General features: G+C 43.2%; 1 protein-coding gene across 5 annotated transcripts in view; it reads left to right on the forward strand.

The window, feature by feature from the left end:
- Nucleotides 1–13,879: 13,879 nt before the first annotated feature.
- Nucleotides 13,880–18,341, forward strand: part of BMPER (BMP binding endothelial regulator) — a 149,270-nt gene continuing 144,808 nt past the window's right edge. The window contains exons 1-2 of one of the 5 annotated variants that reach the window (XM_058833477.1): nucleotides 13,880–13,984; nucleotides 15,534–15,619. In XM_058833477.1, the coding sequence (XP_058689460.1) occupies nucleotides 15,605–15,619 (15 nt within the window). In that variant the 5' untranslated portion in view covers nucleotides 13,880–13,984; nucleotides 15,534–15,604. Of the gene's footprint in view, nucleotides 13,985–14,360; nucleotides 14,719–15,533; nucleotides 15,620–17,253; nucleotides 17,347–18,341 lie in introns of those variants that run through there. The other 4 variants (XM_058833475.1, XM_058833479.1, XM_058833476.1 and 1 more) reach the window with 4 other exon arrangements.

An 18,341-nucleotide genomic window follows, 5' to 3' on the forward strand; every position in this document is an offset into this window, starting at 1 on the left:
GGTTTCTGTATCACTTCCTCATTTGAAATTAACCTTGAGTTTCCCACAGCTTTGTTTGCTGTCACCCCTTCACGTCTTGTTGCTTTCTTCATTTACTTCTTTATAGCATGAGGTTGCTCTGGTATTTTTGTGGTATCTTCATGTGTTGTTTGCAGGTGACTTAGCTCCTTTGCAGCTCAAAGGTAAAGTTTGCACAGCATTATGCTGCTTTATGAGCCTTGATCTTGTTGAGGGCACATGCCCACCGGACCAGGCTTATAATTAACAAAATTCATCCAAGCTGGAAGAGGTTATGAATGCGTTATTTCAATGAGAATTTATCCTAATACTCTAGGTAGACCAAGTTCAACACAAGTTTGTTATTTATATAAATACTGAAAAAATTTGCTTTAGAGTCTTGAACTTCCTCTCTATTTTTTTGTCTCCTGTCTTGTAAATTCTTATAATAGTCAATAGTGTCAGGAATGGTTATTTCTATCCTCCTTTGCAAGACAGCTGGTTGGTTGCTGCATAGAAGCTGCTAACCTGGGGGAGTGTGCTTTTTCCAGGAGACCAGCAGATCACAGCAGAGGTACTTTGCACTTTTATTTGCATTAAGTGTATGGCAAGTGCTGTAGTTAATTATGAGATGGAAGTATAACCCAGCTAATTGAATTGACCTGGTCTTCTCTGACAACATATCCTGACTGCTCTGTCTTTGCATCTGCCATATCAAGGAGTATGAATAAATAGGTTTAAATAAGTATAATTGTTGGGGTTTTTTTTAATACTGTGGTATTTTTCAAAAGTTTCATGTTGTTGAAATCAGGAAAGGGAATAAAATACCAATTTATTTTCATGTGCAGTTATTGTAGGTTGATGGGTTTTTTGCATGATTTGCTAACACGCTTGGATTTACTATGTCTGTAAGAGGCATTCATGCTTGCAGATGAACCTGCTGTATTGAAGATTTTAGTTTCTGTTCTTGTCCTTTAAGTGAAAGGATTGAGCAAGGTCCTGCTTATGTATCAGGTAAAAAATCATGAAAGTTAACAGAAGCCCTGGAAGAGATCCCCACCCTCAGGCTACACCATATAAATTGATGTTAACTCTGATGGGAGTGTTTTCCATTTGATATAGCATCAACATATTGTATTGTTCATTTGTTTGCTAGCACCACTGTAACACCACACTGTCATCATAAAAAATGTTCCTTTGGCTAATTATTTTTTGCAAAACCAGTTAATGCTCTAGACCAATGTGATAACAGTGTTTGATAAGATAGTTTCGTCTTTATAAGCAGAATAGAGACTTGGAGTGCTTCCTAAGTGGGAATGATCAGTACCAATCATAGCTCACCCTCCAGCACAGTTCCAGCAGACTGACAGTCTATTCAGATGCAGAAACAAGATAAAAGCTGTTCCAATTGTGTAAGCTGCTGGCTGGCCTGAAATCTTGAAGGGAGGTCAGTCATCCTGAATCATTACTGTAACCTGTTTAGAGGCCCAAATCTACTTCTGATAAATTTGAGTATTTTGCTATTGATTTTGACAGAAGAGCATCCATAGTCTCCTGCTGGGGGCTGGATGTCAAAATAAGATGACATATAAACACCACTGAACTCCTAGCTAGATAATGTAATAAATTATGAGGGTGTCTCCAAAAGGGAAGATATATATTATTATATATTCCTAAAATGCAATATGCATGAGGCTCAGCTAGTGGGTATTCTTTGAATAGCTGACATAATCACCCTAGAAGTGATTAGTTCTTTGCAGAGAGTGATACTGCATGGGAAATAGGTCCTTGCAAAATAAAACCCCTGAGCATTTTATTCATGTTACTTCAGCCACTTTCAGATGCAGTCACTCTTGGGATGATGATAGCAGCTTTTCAACAATCATAGCAACACTATTAAATAGTTTAGGAAATCAAGCAATGAGCAGCATGCTCTCCCTCTGCTCCTCAACCAAGATAATGTGGAAAGAAAGTATTTCCAGGATACATTCTATTAAGAAGAATGAACATACTTAATTTGACATTTGATCAGTATGAAGCTTGGCACTCTCAAAAAAAGTTGTGATGGTTTCTCTAAATTGATTTTGTTGTTCCAATTACTATTTCCTGAATTTCACATACAATTTAAAAATTGGAGGCTCCAGTGTCCTCTGATTATACTGAGACATTTTATCATTGTTAGTGAATGTAGCACAGGTGCTATTCTTAGAGAAGCTTAGGAACCAGCAAGGGTTTTGATCCAAGGATGACTTAGACCACTTCTCCTTACTTTGCGAAATCTGATGAGACCGTTTGCAAAGTTTACAGTCTCTCTGGGAAAGAAAAGAGTTTTTATTCTATTGATTTTAATACTTCATTCATTTGAAAGGATAGCTTAGTCCCACAGCATCTTGGAAGTGTTAGAGAATATATTAAAAAGTTGGTCTATAACAGTTGATATTTCAATTCATTATGAAGCAAGCAGTCAGTAATTAATAGTTACTTCCAATGCTCGCAATATTTTAAAATCATGGTTGAATTCAATTACAAGAGACATAAAGGGGATTATTGTACTTTTTTTTCCCCCTAATGGCATAATGAAGTCAAGATCCATAAATATTGGAGAACAGTCAAGTTACTGCATATATAACAGGAATTGCTTTTTCCAGCTCCCTGGATGTGTAGTGTCCTCCTTCCATTTGAGCGGTGACTGGGCCTATGAACTTGCACGAGTACAGCTTGGTTAATATGGTGTGATTGCTTCTGATCCAGTAGAAACAAAGAGAATTTCTCTTGGCAGTATATTTGAAAACCCTGTTCCAGCATTAACTGGATATTTCATGGTGGTATGAAATGATTCTTTCATCATGACACCAGACTGCCTAAATCAGAGTGCAAGTCTCAAAAGCAGTCAGGAGGAGAGTGACTTGTGAGGGGAGCATTTCCCCCATTGTTCTGGGCAACAGTATTTCAAATGTAGAGGTTTGTCCCTTCTGGCTGCTACTTACAAGTCCTGGAAGGAGGAAGAGGGGCTGAAGGAGGAAGAGGAAACCCAAAGAGCTGGATTCCCAGCAGAATTGTGTCCAAATGCTCCCATGCCAGCTGCCACAGAGAATTTCTTTTTTCCTATTTTTGTCTCTTCTTTTATAAAAAGTATCATTCTATGTTTAACATTTATTATCTCATTTCACAGGGAGAGGAGTCTTTGCTTTTAGTCCTTCTTCTCATCATCTGCATTTTTGTAGGTAGCAGTCAGCTCTTGCAATCCTGTCATTCATTTGTTTTTCCTTTTGCCTTTTTTCCTACCAAATTCCACTGACTTAAATTGATGATTCTGCCCAGCAGCCACTTTGTAGGTGTGTTTTAAAAATTCCGAAAGAAGGAAAATTTGCAGCAAACTGCGTGCTTTGGTTAAACTTTTGAAATACAATGTATCTATTCTTCACTGGGATGAATAACTTGCTTTCGCCATCAGGAAAATAATGAATGGAAAACCAAATGTGCGCTAAAGAAGCTGATGCTTTTTTTTAAAGGGCTACTGCCCAAGTATGTCATCCAATGGAGGAAAGTTGGTAGCTGCATTGTTTTTTGTACGACAGCTACCCAGACAGTGATGTGATACCTTTTATTGGGCTAACCAAAGTTAAAATTAGAACTGAGCAAATAAATCCCAATGACTAACAGAGCTTCATGCATTTAACCTTTCTTGCTGCTCACCAAGATAAACTTTTTCAAGCCTAGCCACTGGTTTTTGACTTCCAGTTTACAGAATGCTGAGACATGCTAAGCCTGGTGAGCTCCCGACCTTCAGCTTGACAATTTGACTGCACGAAAAACACAGTCTGGTCCTACTTGCTCAGGATCATTGCACTGAAAACAACTTCTACAAATGTTCTTCCACTTCACTGTCATTTAGAGATATCCAGAACATTAATCTGAACCCTGAAGTGTTTAGTTGAATTAGGCTTCTTAGATCTCAAACCAGTGGGCGTGTCCATCCCTCGGGGGCTGAGCTAGGAAGTGAGTTCAGGCATTTACCTGCATTTTTGTTTACTCGGATTGCTGCAGTACAACTGGGGGAGGCTTTGTCATAGCATTAATGGAAATCCACATGCACTGTGACTTTTTGTATAGAGGTTCCTTACCAAATGATTTCCAGGCTGACTTCTGATTTGAAATTTGTTTGTCTCTTTCTGGTGATTGCCCTCACTGCTGTGAATTTTTATTCACCAAGTTCAAAGATAAATTATTCCTTCTCTATATCATTTTTACTCCTGGATACCCATCCTTCAAAACTGGTTGTACACAGCTGCAAGCAGAGAGAGCAGTACAGCAGAGGTAAGTGGGTGAAGCCTCCCATAAATAGCAAAGTTGTATAACTCTCCCTGATTCACCATCCCATGGGTGTGGCAGAGCAGCTCCCAAAATGGGACTTACTCACCAATGTGGCCAGGGGACATTTTTGTTCAGAAAAAAATCCCAGCCTTAGGGTATAAGCAAAAGGAGCACCCTTCTCCTTCTCAATATTTTGTGCCTACTTCATCATTGCTCAGGCTAGACTGTTAGTCATGTGGCTTCTGTGGTGAACAGAGTGTGGGTTTTATTTTGAGCTAGGACAAACCGAATCTGGGTTCAGTCAAGGCTCAGATTGTCCCTGTGCCCCTTTGCCCCTGTGCTGTGCAGTATCCTTTTTCCCCCTTCCCCACATCTGCACAGGCTCCTCTGTGCTCCTGAACAGATCAGAAATGGGAATGCTCACTTTTACTTCTCGAGGTAAGTCTGCTCCAGCACACAACGGCAGCAGAGGTTGTGCCAACATCCTTTAAAACTCACCACACGTTCCTCCAGCTATGTGCCTTTACCTGGCTCATGTCAGAGGCGTATTCTGGCTCCCTTTTATGTGTTTTCCACCTATTGTAATCTATACCACAGAGTGGTGCTTAGAAAATACTCATAAGCTGGTATTAGAGTTTTCTGCCTCTCCTTACAGTTTTCCACACCTCTCTTCACTGTGTGCCCATGGGAATATTGTAGGGTTACTGTACTACACTCTGCTACATTTGGTTCAGTCCCTGTCCTTTCCCTTGCTAAGGCCTGCATTATCAAAACTAACCAATAATTTTTTGGACTGCACTCATTTTTAAGCTTGAGGCCTGTGGCTCAGTGTGGGAACCCAGAAAGTGAGACTCCAGATTTAGAGAAATTGGTTTTGGGAGAATAGAGCTATTGTTTGGCTGCTCCCATGCTCATACCTTTGCAATCTGGCTGGATCCTGCTAGCTGTAAAAAAAAAGCAAAAAAAAAAACTTGGTTTGCATTATCCCTCTTCTAGGACAAAACAAAGTATAATTTTCAGAGCCATCTTTTCTTCCTGATTCTCCTAGTTTGCATCATGTAAATTCAAGCTGTCTTGCCTTAATCTTTCTTTGCACTTGGGCCAGCAGCTGAAAGCCTGTGAAAGCATGTGCATTTTATCCTCTGTGTGCTCTGCAGAAACAGCTTTACAAACCACAGACTATTTTAAATTAAATGGCTATTTTTTGAAATCCTATCATTACAAAGCTGAGGCTTGATTGTTGTCCTCAGTGTGCTTCATGGCAGCAAAATTCCTGCATTTTGGGAAATGTGCTGTCTATTCATTCAGCTGGAATGGATCCAAAAGCAAAGTGTGGAACTGTTGTGAGTTCTCGCTAGTGCTCACAGAATTACTTTCTCTAATAGATGGCCTGCATTGTCTTTTTGTGAAATGCTCAGATGAGAAGTCATCATCATTTGGATCATGAGGCTTATTTTTTTAAAATACAGATGCACTGAAATGGTCTTTTAAAAAGTCCAGTTGTTTTCATTACTGCTGGCATGGCAGCAATTGAAAGCAGCTCTGCTGTGGGACAGAGAAACCCTCAATTCTGTAATTTGTTAACTGATATTTTTCTTTCTTCATAGGAGCATTTATGACAGTAAGCACCTACTTCAAAACAAATCCATCTAAGAAAGTAATTGTGAAAGTTTAGAAATGCCATCCTGGGTGATCTCTAGGGAAAGGATGGGATTCTCCATCTTGCAGCTGTCCCACTCAAGCCATCCAAGAGATGCCAATGGGCAGCCAAGTCATGCAGCTTGCATGGTGTAGTCTGTAAGCACAGAGAAATCACACATCTTTTCTCCAGAGGTTTCCAGCTGGACTTTTGAGTTTCTTTCTGTCTAGTTTCCATGAAACCACTTTGTCCCAGGGAAGCCTGGGAGATCCTAGGCACAAATAGCCACTTAGCTGAGTTTGTGGATTATTTTATGTCTGTTGCCAGTTGGAATGTGAGGGACAACTAAATGGGGTGGAGTGTCCTCAGTAACTTCTGGACCATGCTCACATATCCTCAGGCCAGAGGTGTGGCTGGCTGGCTGCACAGCACTCACTGCTGCCACTTGCAGAAAGCTGTGGACTCAAATTTCTACTCTTGGCAGCTTCAGGAGGTGCAGCTCCCATGGAAGAAGACACCCTTAGGTAATCCAACACAAAGTGAACCTTGAGCACAGGGGCATTCTGATGCTGCAGTCACCCCACTTTTGAATGGAGTTACCTTGGCTTCCTCTGGACACCTGCTGCAACAAGTACCTTCAGAGGAGGACCTTCTGCCCATGATGTGATTATGCACACTGACCTCATTGGGACTACTCTGATGTGTGAATATTTCCAGGGAAAAGGTCTAAATTGTGTGGTCTATTAGCATGGTGAGCAGTTTCCAAAATACTTTCAGCATCATAATTTTCTCTTTTTAATAATAGCTGTCTTATTTATTATCTGACTTCCATACTGATGCAAGCCACCCTACTGCCATATAGACTGACTTCAATTTAATCCAAACATAAGAATAATAAAGATAATTTGATAAATATTAAAATAATATTTAACAATATTAAAACTGATTAGCATTTTAAGTAACTTGGTAAAGAGTCAGCTCAGTGCTATTTTTCAAGTTAGCTTAATTAAAACCCCAGATTCCCTAAGCCACAAATTCTGTTCTGTCTGAAAATAGTTTATCACCAAACAACCTCTCAGAATATGTTTTTTATCTTGGAAGACCTGCCAGCTGCCAACTTGAGACTTCAGAGTCTAGGTTTAAAGATACCTAAAATAAATAGTGTACACCACATGTAAATACATATTTAAAATTCTGTGCAGCCTTAAAACTGTTGATTAATTGTTTTCTTTGGTCACGAGTAATTCAGCTGCCTCTCCTGGGTTTAACCTGCTAATATATACAAGACATGTGACTGATACTTTCCCAAAGTAAATACTATTCCCTGTCTCTGTTCACCTCATGCTTCTAAATGATGTATTTGGAGGTATGCTACTGTCAGACAACTCAGGGATTTGGCAAAAACTCCCTGCAGATTTGTGTAATGACACCAAAAGTCCACCTCTGGCGCATTAAATGTTGCTCTCATCTCTTGAAAGAGCCTTAGATGGAGAGGCAGGTAGATGAATTACACTGCCTTCTGGAAGTACATTTTTTTCTCTTGCCTGAGTGGCTCTGTGTTTTCTTTTTGGTGAAGGTCTGAGACTGATCTGACCTGGGTAAATTAGTAGCAAAATGTAATGCATTTTTAATTAATTTCTGCATTGTTGCTAGTATATTTTCTTATTTCTGCTTTTTTGGTTGGTTGGCTGGTTTTTTGTGTGTGTGTGTATACACACATCTACTTGGTTTAAGAGTATGCAGAATATCCAGGGTTTAATTAAATTGGTAAGAGTTGTGGGCAGCTCAGTATAATTATTAAATCTTGCACTATTGCTGTTTTAATAACGGTTATTTATTTATTTTATATATATATATAAAATATTATTATTAATAATTGTAACTTGCAGAAATTTCGTCAGATCAGTGCAGGATTACCCCAGTTTGCCCAGGTGCATTATTTGAACATATCCTGATTGATGGAGCTTTACAAGGCCGCTTGTGATTGTCAGATCCTTGCTTTCTGTATGTGTGGTACAGTCAGTCAGCAGGACTGGTCGGGTATTAATGCTTAATTGAGTGGGCTTCACTTAAATCAGAAGCCAAGAGGAAAGGGTAAGGAGGATTTCTTATTTGTACCAGCCGTAATGCTGTATAACCAATATACTGAAGATAGAAGGTAATCATTAAATTGACTAGGCTTTGTATTTGGAAAATAGCACTAAATAGGGGTTCTTTGTTCAGCTCTTTCTTTTTGGATAAAGTAAGGTGCGTTGTACTAATTGCAGGGACAGCGAGAGCGAATGTCCTGTACCGACAAAGGCAGAAGAGGGAAAAGTAAAGCCGCGTTCTGAGAACAAACCGAGAGAGCCCTTGTCTCGTGTGGGAGCAGGACGCGGTGACACACGGATTCTCTCGCTGGCTCCAGGCGCAGCCGTGGCTCGGGATAATCGAGGGAGCGGCCGCGGCTCGTCCCGCCCGGGGCTGGGCGCTCCCAGCTCCGCCACCTGCCGGCAGCGGCGCCGCTCCGCGCCCGGCCGGGAATTAACCCCAGCCTCCCCTCGCCCGCCTGGGCCTCAATGAGGGCGCCCATGTGAAGGAGAGGAGGTTCCGACTCGATGGATTTCGCTCCTCAAACCTCACCTCCGAGTTTTTAAGCGTTTGGTGTCGTTCGAAAGGAAAAAAACAAAACAAAACAAAACAGTCCGGGGAGAAATTCTGCTGTGAAAGGAGACCAGAAGCAAGAGGAATGAGCTCATGGGCACTTAGTAGGTGCAGTGATGATCTTACGGCGTGCATGCCATGGAGACTTGCTTCTAGCAAAAATGCAAGTCTTTGCCTTTCTATGCTGGGTTTCTAGCCTTTCCAGCTGCTTCTCAACTGGATCCTGGCTGGAAGGAAGTCCTCTGTCACAAAAAGCATATTTAGTCTTTTGCAGGGGAAGGGGGTGGGATAAAGAACCTCTCTAGTACAGACAGGGTCCATCCTCGTCTGCAATCAATCAATCAATCAATCAATCAATCAATCTTCCATTTTATAGAATGTTTCTTGAGTAGTTCTTGTTGCACTCATCAGGTAGTAGAACAGGCAGGCAAAATGCACGGTTTGATTTGTCTCAGAAACTGAAAACAAGGCAATACTTAATGTATGCCACTCTTCATGTGATTTCATTAGCTCTTATCCTTTATCAGACACAGCAGATGTTCAAGGGTATATGTTACAAAAACTCACATAACTCGCACAAAATAATTTTTATTATCTCTGGAAGGCAAGCCATTTACAGCAGTGAAATAACAGAAAGGAGCACGGCACACACTGCTTTACTCTGCTTGGCCTGTGGCCTCTGAACAGCTTCTGCTGGGAATCCCATCATTAGGATGGCCTCAGCATTTCTGCTGTAATTTACTTCTTTTGTTGTTGTTTTAGCATATTTGATATGGACTATTTCAGCAGTCTATTGTCTCCATATTGGAGCCATATTTTCTGCTGCACACAAGCATTTTTCAGTTTGAGATACGGCTGGGGTTTGTATCCAGTTTAGTTTATGCTGTTTGGTTGATTTGCTTTTCTATGAATACAGATGATGAGGATAATTTAGAATGCTTTTGCAATCAGAAGCTCCCTTTTGTAAGTTTTTTTTTTTTAGTTCTTAGAAAATATAATTTAAACAATAGAAGTATGTAAGTATGACTGTGCCAGGACATTCTATGTTAATAAACTTTTAAAATGCTGCTCATTATCTTTATCTTGCCACAAATAAATTAAATGCTTTGCATGTTCCAGGGGTTTATGGAAAACTGTCAAAATTATGAGTTGTTTGATAAAATTTATAAACATTTATGCAAGTAAGTCTCACTGTAAATTTTAGATACTTCTTGTACTTTGCCTTTTTTAAAAGACTTTAACCATATGTGATTTTTAATTCTGTTACTGTTTTAGAACCTCTTGGCGTGGTCTCCAGACCTTGCTTGCATCCATTTAAGTTTTCTGAATATTTTGCAGAAGGGAAGCTTTGTCAGGGGCACCTCTTTGACATAATCAGGCCACTCTCAAGGCTTATTAACATCATCTCCTAGACCAGAAGTGGCCATGCAAGAAATACAATTTGCCCACACTGGCAGATGCTCTTAACTTTAAAACAGGATTAAGAACTGAAATGAATGAACACGCAAAAGCATTTCAAAGGCTGCAGCCCACTCAGTACTGAGGAATGATCTGCAAACTCCCAGCTGCTCTCCTGCAGCAAAGAGCCATGTCTTCATCACAATCCTATGAGTTACTACTGAGCTCCTCAATTGCAGATGCTCTATGATAGTAAAACACTATCCCAAATGGCAGGTCTCTCTCCAAGAATTTTCAGCTGAAGCTTATCAGACCCACGCTTCCAACTACAGTGAATGTGTCTGTCCTGACCTTTGTTTTGATGGTGTAAGTTACTGGATCGAGAGTTCCTTATCTTTTGCAAGTTGTTAATAACAATAGAAATGTGTAAGCTTGATCAGATATGCAAACCACCTTCAGTACCTTGCAAATGCATAGTTGTTTAGCAAGCCAGAACTGGAAACAGCAAGTAGTGCCAATTCACAGAGCCTTCAATACAGTGTATATCTGGGTCATATTTTCTTCTTTATGCTGAGAGTCTAACGAACACAAAGAAACTGTGTTAAAATAATGTATAACAACATAACAGTAATAAAAGCAGGAACATTTACAGTGTTGATATACACATAGCATGTTTATTACACTCTTTCCTGCGTGGTAGAGAACGCCTAGGACAATCTATGCCCAAGACATAGAAAAAAGTGATTTCCCAAAAGAAGAAAAAAAACCCAAACAAACCAAAACCAAAAAAAAAACCCCATCCTAGTTCTAATGACTCATTTTTGCCTTCTGCCACTTCTGGAAGAATTCCCTAGCCCATGAAGAATGGGCTTCCTAGCAATTTTGACTTGCCAGTAAAAATCACGAAGAGAAATGTGAATATGATCACTGTCTTCTTTGCTGTTGTTAACCATAAAGCTTTGGTTTTTTTTTAGGGTGGGTGCTGGGTGACCAGGTAATGCATGACATTCTTTTATGGCTGACTACTGGGAAAGCATCCCTGGAGAAGGAGCTGAGTTCCACACAAAGTGGTAATTGTGAACAGCTACCGCTCCATCAACTGGGAGAGCCAAGGCCGACCACTAAATAGAGCTAATGAACGTATCCTTTCAATAACAACTGATACCATGTAATGCTTATACAAAGGAGGTAAGTGGTTTGATGACATGACTTCTGTTTTAACTGCTGGCATACCACAAAATCTCTGTATGTATCTGATAGCAGGACACCGTTTTCCAGTGTGACCCTCAGATTTTCTAAAATGACCACAGCTTTGAATGTTGCTTGGAAAAATAAGTACCTCTTCAAACAGGGATACAAAAGGAAAAAAAAACCAACAAACCAACCCACCTTGAAACTTAACACAACATTACAACGAAAAAGGATGCTGATCCCTGATAAGGCAGGCTTGGGAGAATGGGTACAGGAGAGATAAAAAGCCAAGACAAACCTGTAGCACTGAGTGGGTGAAACTAAGGTGGGGGAGGATTAAGATGGCATTATTTCCCTCCCAGGCTGGGTTTTACTTCATGAGAGATTTAAATGAGTGATCTTCCCCTGTGATATGTCATCATTATCAATATGAAGGAAGCAACACAGGTTGCTGCTAAGGATGAGCGTCTTTCTCATCTCTCCCCTTTCCCGATGACAGAGGAGATAGGGAACCAGGGAGACTCAGAGGCAGCACCAGTCCTCAGCAGGCTCTTCCACTGGACAGCAATAGGCTGTGTGGAGTAGCCATGGTACAGGGAGACGTGAAGTCCCTTTTCAGGAGGTGCTTCAAGCAAGGAAGATGGGAAAATTCCTCACTTCAGCACTGCTGCTGCCCCAGAAGATGAACGGACTGAGCAAGCTCACCCCATGGACAATGTTTTCATGCTGCACGTGTTCAGAGGTAAGTTTCAGGCCTAATCAGTATGTTGAAGGTGCTGTACTGATGATCACAATGGTTTCCTTCCATGGGAAAAGGAAAATCTCATCACAAATCTGTACATACTGCTTTGTGACTACCCTGTCTCAATATGATTTTATGAGGTATTTGTCTTAAGTGAACGAATTATGGCAGGGATTGAGTGCGATGCTCAGTTGTTGTCACCTCTTGTCTTCATTTTGTAAAGAACTTTCCTCTTTGCTTTTTCCAGGCTATTTTAGCATGTTTCCTGCTGTTACTTGGATGCCTGGATTGTTATTTGATGCCCTCATTGTGATTTGTATGTTTCTCACACCGGTGATGTTAATATTTAATGACTTTTAGACCAGCATAAAGAGAAGATTCGATGCATTCGATAATATAAGTACTCTCCTGTGGTAGCTGTCACTTAAGAAATTATTAGGGTAGATTTATTTTTCCTATGGCTATTGCTTTAGAAAGGCTGTGGCTGCACTGTAATTAGAAAAGGGAAATGTAACCACTGATTACAGATAGCAAAGTAAGAAAAAGCCAGTTTACCAGAAGATTCAGTACATCTTTCCAATGGAAAAAAACCCAAACATTTGGATGTGTGGAAATCTGTTCTGAAGTAGTGCATAATAATATGTACCTCTACAGGCTTGTCTTTGTTTAAAATGCATGGAAATGTAAAGATGACATTTCCCAGAAAAAAAAAAAAATCCACATTACGTGTATTGTATTTATATACTGAGTTTATAATGTGTTCTACACAGCATGGAGAAAGTTTCGGACCACACATGTATTTTTCAGGAATATAAAACCCTTACAATGGCATCTAAATTATTCTATGTTCCTATGCAGCTTCAACCTGTACAGATCGAGGCTGGAAGAAAAAAGTAGCTTTCCTTTCCTCGGGGAGAGGGATTTTGATAGCGATGTCCAGAAGGTGATCTGTAGTCCCTCCCATAGGTGCAATTTCAGCTGTTCTAGGACTTCTGCTTTATACCCTAAAGGTATGTGACAAGTTGTGTTGGAAGTGAGGTGACTGTATTTTGCTTTTTAGCACAAAGACCTCTGTAGACTTTCAGAGGTCTTGGCTTTTGGGTTTTACTCTCAAAATGAACTTACAAATCAAATAAATTGTCCTGCATCTTACTGGGATGTCAGAAGCAGTATTTGAAGCAGTTCTGTATACATCAGCCTGCCATGCATCTGATTTGCCACTACTTGTAAGCATTTTGGAAATCGCAACTCACATGCAGACCCCAAAGAAATAAAATAAGAACGTGTAGAAATATGAAAGCATTTTTCAGCTTGTTGTCCGACCAGTTTATTTCAGGGAGTATTCATTTCCCCAAATGAAACACCACAGTTTGAAAGAAATCGATTTGTAAAACAGGCTCGGGAAGATCCGTCACAGAGGAGTCTCCTGCCAAAAGCCACGAGTGTCATCCCGTCCAGACCCCGCGCCCACTTGCGAGCGCCAGAGCCGGGTGTCGGTGATGTCTATCGTTGACATCTCCCGTGTTTACACCTGGGATAGCAAAGCGTGGACCTGCAAATGGCAAGTGTTAAGGAGGAGCTGCAAAGGCTACACCGCGGAGCGACCGAGGGACGCGCTCAGCGGGCCGGGCTCGGGGAGGGACAGCGCGGCCCCGGGAGCTGCCCTCCGGCTGCTCCCCAGCCCCGGGCGGCCCGAGGGGGAGAGGCAGCCCCGGAGCCGGACGGGGAGGGCCGGAGGGAGCCCCTTCGTGGGGCAGCGACCGCGGGGAGCGGCCGGCTGCGGCTCCGGCTGCGGCGGGAGAGGGAGGCGAGGGGAGCTCGGCGGCCCCGGCCGGGCGGGCAGCCGGGGAGCGGAGCCCCTCCGCAGAGCTCCCGGAGGACAGCCTCCGACCCCTCGCTCGCTTGCTCCCTCCCTCCCTCCCTTCCTTCCTTCCTTCTTTCCCTCCTTCCCTCTCGCCGCTCGCCGGAGGCTGGCAAAACTTGCCCGCAGCACGAAGGGCACTGACACAAGCCGGGGACGAGCCCGCCGGAGGCAGCCGGAGCCACCGCGCTCTGCCCAGGTACCCGGGCCCTGCCCGAGGATCCGCGTTTCCTCCCCTGCTACTCCTCTTCTACCTTTTCCTCCTCTTCTTCTTTCCTCCTCTTCTCCTCGATCCTCTCCCTTTCCCCCCGCCCCTCCCGCCGAGCGGCCGCAGGCGCAGCCCCCCGACGCCGCTGCCGGGCCGGGAGGTGCTCGGCGGGGCCAGGGAGGGAGTGGCCGGGCATCTCCCGGCAGGGAAACGGGGTCTGGGGCTGGCAGCCTGTCTGTGCGTGTGTGCGCCGGGGGGGAGGGATGCATGGGGGCCGGGGGGTGCCGGAGGAGGGACTATGGGGAGAGGAAGGTATAAGAAGGGATGCGGGCAAGGGAGGGGGGTGATGGAAAGAGGGGGTGCGGGGCCGAGGGGCAGGCGCTGACAGCTGCTTTCCCCGCACCCACAGTCCCCTCCCCCGGTGCCGCCGTGGGGTGGGACTCCCCGGCGGGCCGCGGTCTCCCGTCCTGCTCCCCACCCCCCCGCCGCTGCCCGGCGCCGGGGGTCGGTGCTGGGGCGGGCGTGCCGGGGTGGGCGGGCTCCGCCACCCGACGGCGCGTCCCGGACGCTGCCCCGCAGCCGGCGGGTGGGCAGCGGCACCCCCGGGACGATGCCGCGGCTCGGCGGGGGTCGGCCGGCGGCCCCGCGCTTTTCCCCGGCCTCCGCCGCCGTCCTGCTGGGCGTCCTGTGCCTGCCCGGGGCGCCGGCCTCCTCCCTGCTCACAGGTACGGCGGGGCGCGGGCGGCGCGGGGCCCACCTGCGCAGGGTGGCATTGCGCGGGATGGGCGGCCCGAGGTGTAACCGCGTGGTTTGGGGCAGGTGAGCACAGTAACCGTGCCTCTCTCCCCCCCAAAAAAGGTTTTCTTATTCCTTTTCACCCCCCTTCCCATTCTCCCTGTTCCCCTCGAGGGTTTTATTTTCCTGAGATCTGGAGCATGGAGGGAAACGCAGAATCAAATTCTAGCTCAAGCGAGGAGCCATTAGACTTTGAGGAGTGATTCCAGCATGACAGAATATCGGCTAATCACCATTAGGGCCGTAAAGTGTTTCCTAATTTGATTCCATTTGACAGTCAGCCTGCTAATTTTGACTCATTTGCCAAGTGGTTTCCGTGCATTAAAAGGATGCTTGGTTTAGGGCTTGTGCTGGTCCAGGTCCTCAGAGTGCAATGGACAGCTTTCTGCCGATTGCAGCGAGCTCTGGATCTATCGTTATAGACGTATCCTGCTTTGCATGGAGTACTCGTTATTCTCCACACGTCATCTGAGAGAAGAAAAAGCGTCCTTTGCTATAACTGAGGCACAAAGAAAGTCTAGGTTTGTGCGGCAATAAAGGGCCACTCATTTCCCTGTTCTCTTTAGAATCTTGCAGAAATACTGGACATCCTTTCCTGATTAAATTGGGCAAATTAAGGCAGGGTTTAAAATCGAGGGCTAGGAATGGAGTAAGGGTTAAACGTGAATGCGAAGAGGATAGTTTCCAAAACTGTCAGGGTGGAATGAAATATGCTAGTACTTTAAAATTTTTATTTCTATTTCAGGATCGGTTGCAAAATGTGAAAATGAAGGAGAAATTCTGCAGATACCTTTTATCACTGACAACCCTTGCATAATGTGTATTTGCCTGGTAAGTGTGTTTTTCAGCTAGTAAGAACATTCAGACGTGTACTAAATGTAACTGCACAGAGAGGGGAATGTTTCACATAATCAAATCTTGGGTGACTCTGTTGCCTTTATGTAACACAAGGTTATCTCAGAGCTGAGCTAATGGAAAGTAACTCAATACATGATCTGGCAATCATTTCTTTGACTTTAAAGCCCGGGCACAAAGTTGTACATGCCTTTATTTCAGGACACTGTGAAACCATGTTTGCCATGTGAATTTTTTGGGAGAACTTTCACAGAGTTGGGGGTACACCCAGAAGTCTTTACTTGTAGCTCAGCAAAAAGAAGGAAAGCTAAGGTTTGGAAATGCTGCTGCTTTGAGCTCCCATGTGCTCCCTGTCACAATCCCAGTGGGTGAGGAATTCCACGAGGGTGCAAGGTGAAGGCAGCAACGTGACTGTATGTGCTGTAATAACATGACAGTGAAAGCATAAGTGATGCTTCTGTCAGAGTGCTTTTCCTGCTGTGCTGGGAGTTCAGTGGTTAATGGTGTTACTAGCTGATACACATTTTGGGGAGAAATCCTTCTTCCTTGTTCTGTCTCAGAGTTAAGCATTTTTGGGAGCAGTTCAGTTGGACAAGCCAGGGCTCAGGAGTTATTGTAAAACAGTCATTCTAAATAAAACTTTCTATGATATTTTTAAATAAAAGCCATAAACCTTAATTTGCTGTTGAATGCAATGAAAAGTATAGGCTAGAAAGCCCCGTGTTTTACAGTTTGGAATTTACAGAGTAGCTGAATTTACAGAATGTGTTCTACTTTAGGACTGAAATATCAACACACCCTGTCTCCCTAATATTATTGCTATTATTATTATTGTAAGTCCATAAAAGATGTAAAGAATTGTTTCAGACTGCCTTTTAGAAGGCAATTTTGGCAACTGTAGGACCAAGATCATCTTAAGCCCCTTGAGGTTGATACCTGTCACTCCACTGAGTTCAGCAGATTTGAAATGAGACTCATTGATAACTTTTTAGGTAATATTGATAAAAAATACATTATTGATTTCTTCTGAGCAGAGTCAGATGGGAAAAAGAGGAGCATGGGATGTGGCGAGTAAAGAAATCAAAGGGAAAACAAAAAGGGAGATGAAGCTGTGTTTTATCATGGATCACCTTCCCAAATATGTCTGCCACCACTTTTGCTAATGGAAGCTGGTGTTAACCAGTGAGGAAGCAATTTATCTGTGAAAGAGCAGAAGTTCAGTCTTGGGCATCAGGGCAATAATGCATGAGGGTAAAACACTTGTATTTATAGATCTCTCTAGACCTTGGCTTTATTAAATCAATGAGCACCCTTTTAGTGTGCAAGCATGAAGAACTGCAAAAAGCATTGGATGTAAGAACTCTAAATCCCTGTGGTTTGCAGGGCTTACTTTAGTGAAATGGCAGCAGAGGGCATTTGGCTCCCTTCTGTGCCAGGAGAACACTATGTTTTATTAAGCTCACAGATGCCTAGTGAGTTACTGCAGTTACCTGCCCTGGCTACACTCTCTTTTATTTCTGCCAAAGGATAAGTGCAATCTGTTTCTTGAGTTGGAAGCTGGGAGACTCGGTAGAGGAGAAGGAAACCAGTCTGGAGTTACTGGCTTTAATGCTGTGCAGCATCCAAAGCATTGACTTACTGGACTGTCTGTTGCTGAAATCTTTGTTTAGGCCTGTCCCAAGGGAAAAGATCAATTTTAAAAGGTATGGGGAGAGACAAAACAATAGAAACAATGGGGTGATTTGTGACCAGGAGGGAAGAGAAAACCAGGTTGCTTTACATTCAAGTAGAAATATTGATTGTTTAATAACAATTCAGTGAGGAACTTTCTATGGAAGAGTGATCATACACTTCAAGGGCAAACCTGATGGATGTTCATACTATAAGAAGTGAGCAATTAAAAAGAGAGCTTGATCAGCTGTTACAGAAAGGAAGCAATTGCTGTTAAAGGGAGGACAGAAAATTTATCAGAGGACACCTATATTAAAAAAAACAACTCAGTAATGTGAGTCACTGAAATCGAAGATTGGATTATGGCATGTCTTCCTTAGTGGTGATGCATTTCCATGACCACAGGCTGCCATAAATAACAACACAAGTCATGGAAATCTGAACGGCTCTGGGATGAAGAAGAATGTCTTAGTAACTGTGGATGCTCCATCGCTGGCAGTGTCCAAGGCCTGGGATGGGGGTCCTGAACAGCCTGATCTAATGGGTGGCATGCCTGTCCATGGTGAGGGGTTTGGAACTAGGTGATTTTTGGGGTCCCTCTAGTCCAAACCATCCTACGATTCTATTAACTCCCGTTCCAGGACTTTGCTCAGCTCACAAATTAGAGGACACAGAACTGAAATGCAGGGACTGTACCGTCAAGTGTTTGACAGAACTTTGCGGACTGTCCCGTGGAGCATGTGGATGCATCCTAGCAAGAGGGAATGAGAGGCAGCATAAGCAAAATGATCTCTGTCTTTCTCTTACCAGGCTAAATAATTTTGGAGGGTAAAGTAATGGGTAGTACTCTAGGAGTAAATGTGGTGAACATGGGAAGCTCATGGATTATGAGTAAGTTGCAATAATAATGAAATGAAGACTGCAAAGAGCAATTACAAAATCAATTCCTTTTACACCACTGGAAAGTCTTGGCAGGAAGACCAAAACCAAAAGTTGTTTTTTCTCATTGATTAGCAGAGACAGGGTG

This window comes from Poecile atricapillus, chromosome 2 (genome assembly GCF_030490865.1).
Source record: "Poecile atricapillus isolate bPoeAtr1 chromosome 2, bPoeAtr1.hap1, whole genome shotgun sequence".
In the NCBI taxonomy this organism is placed as follows: domain Eukaryota; kingdom Metazoa; phylum Chordata; class Aves; order Passeriformes; family Paridae; genus Poecile; species Poecile atricapillus.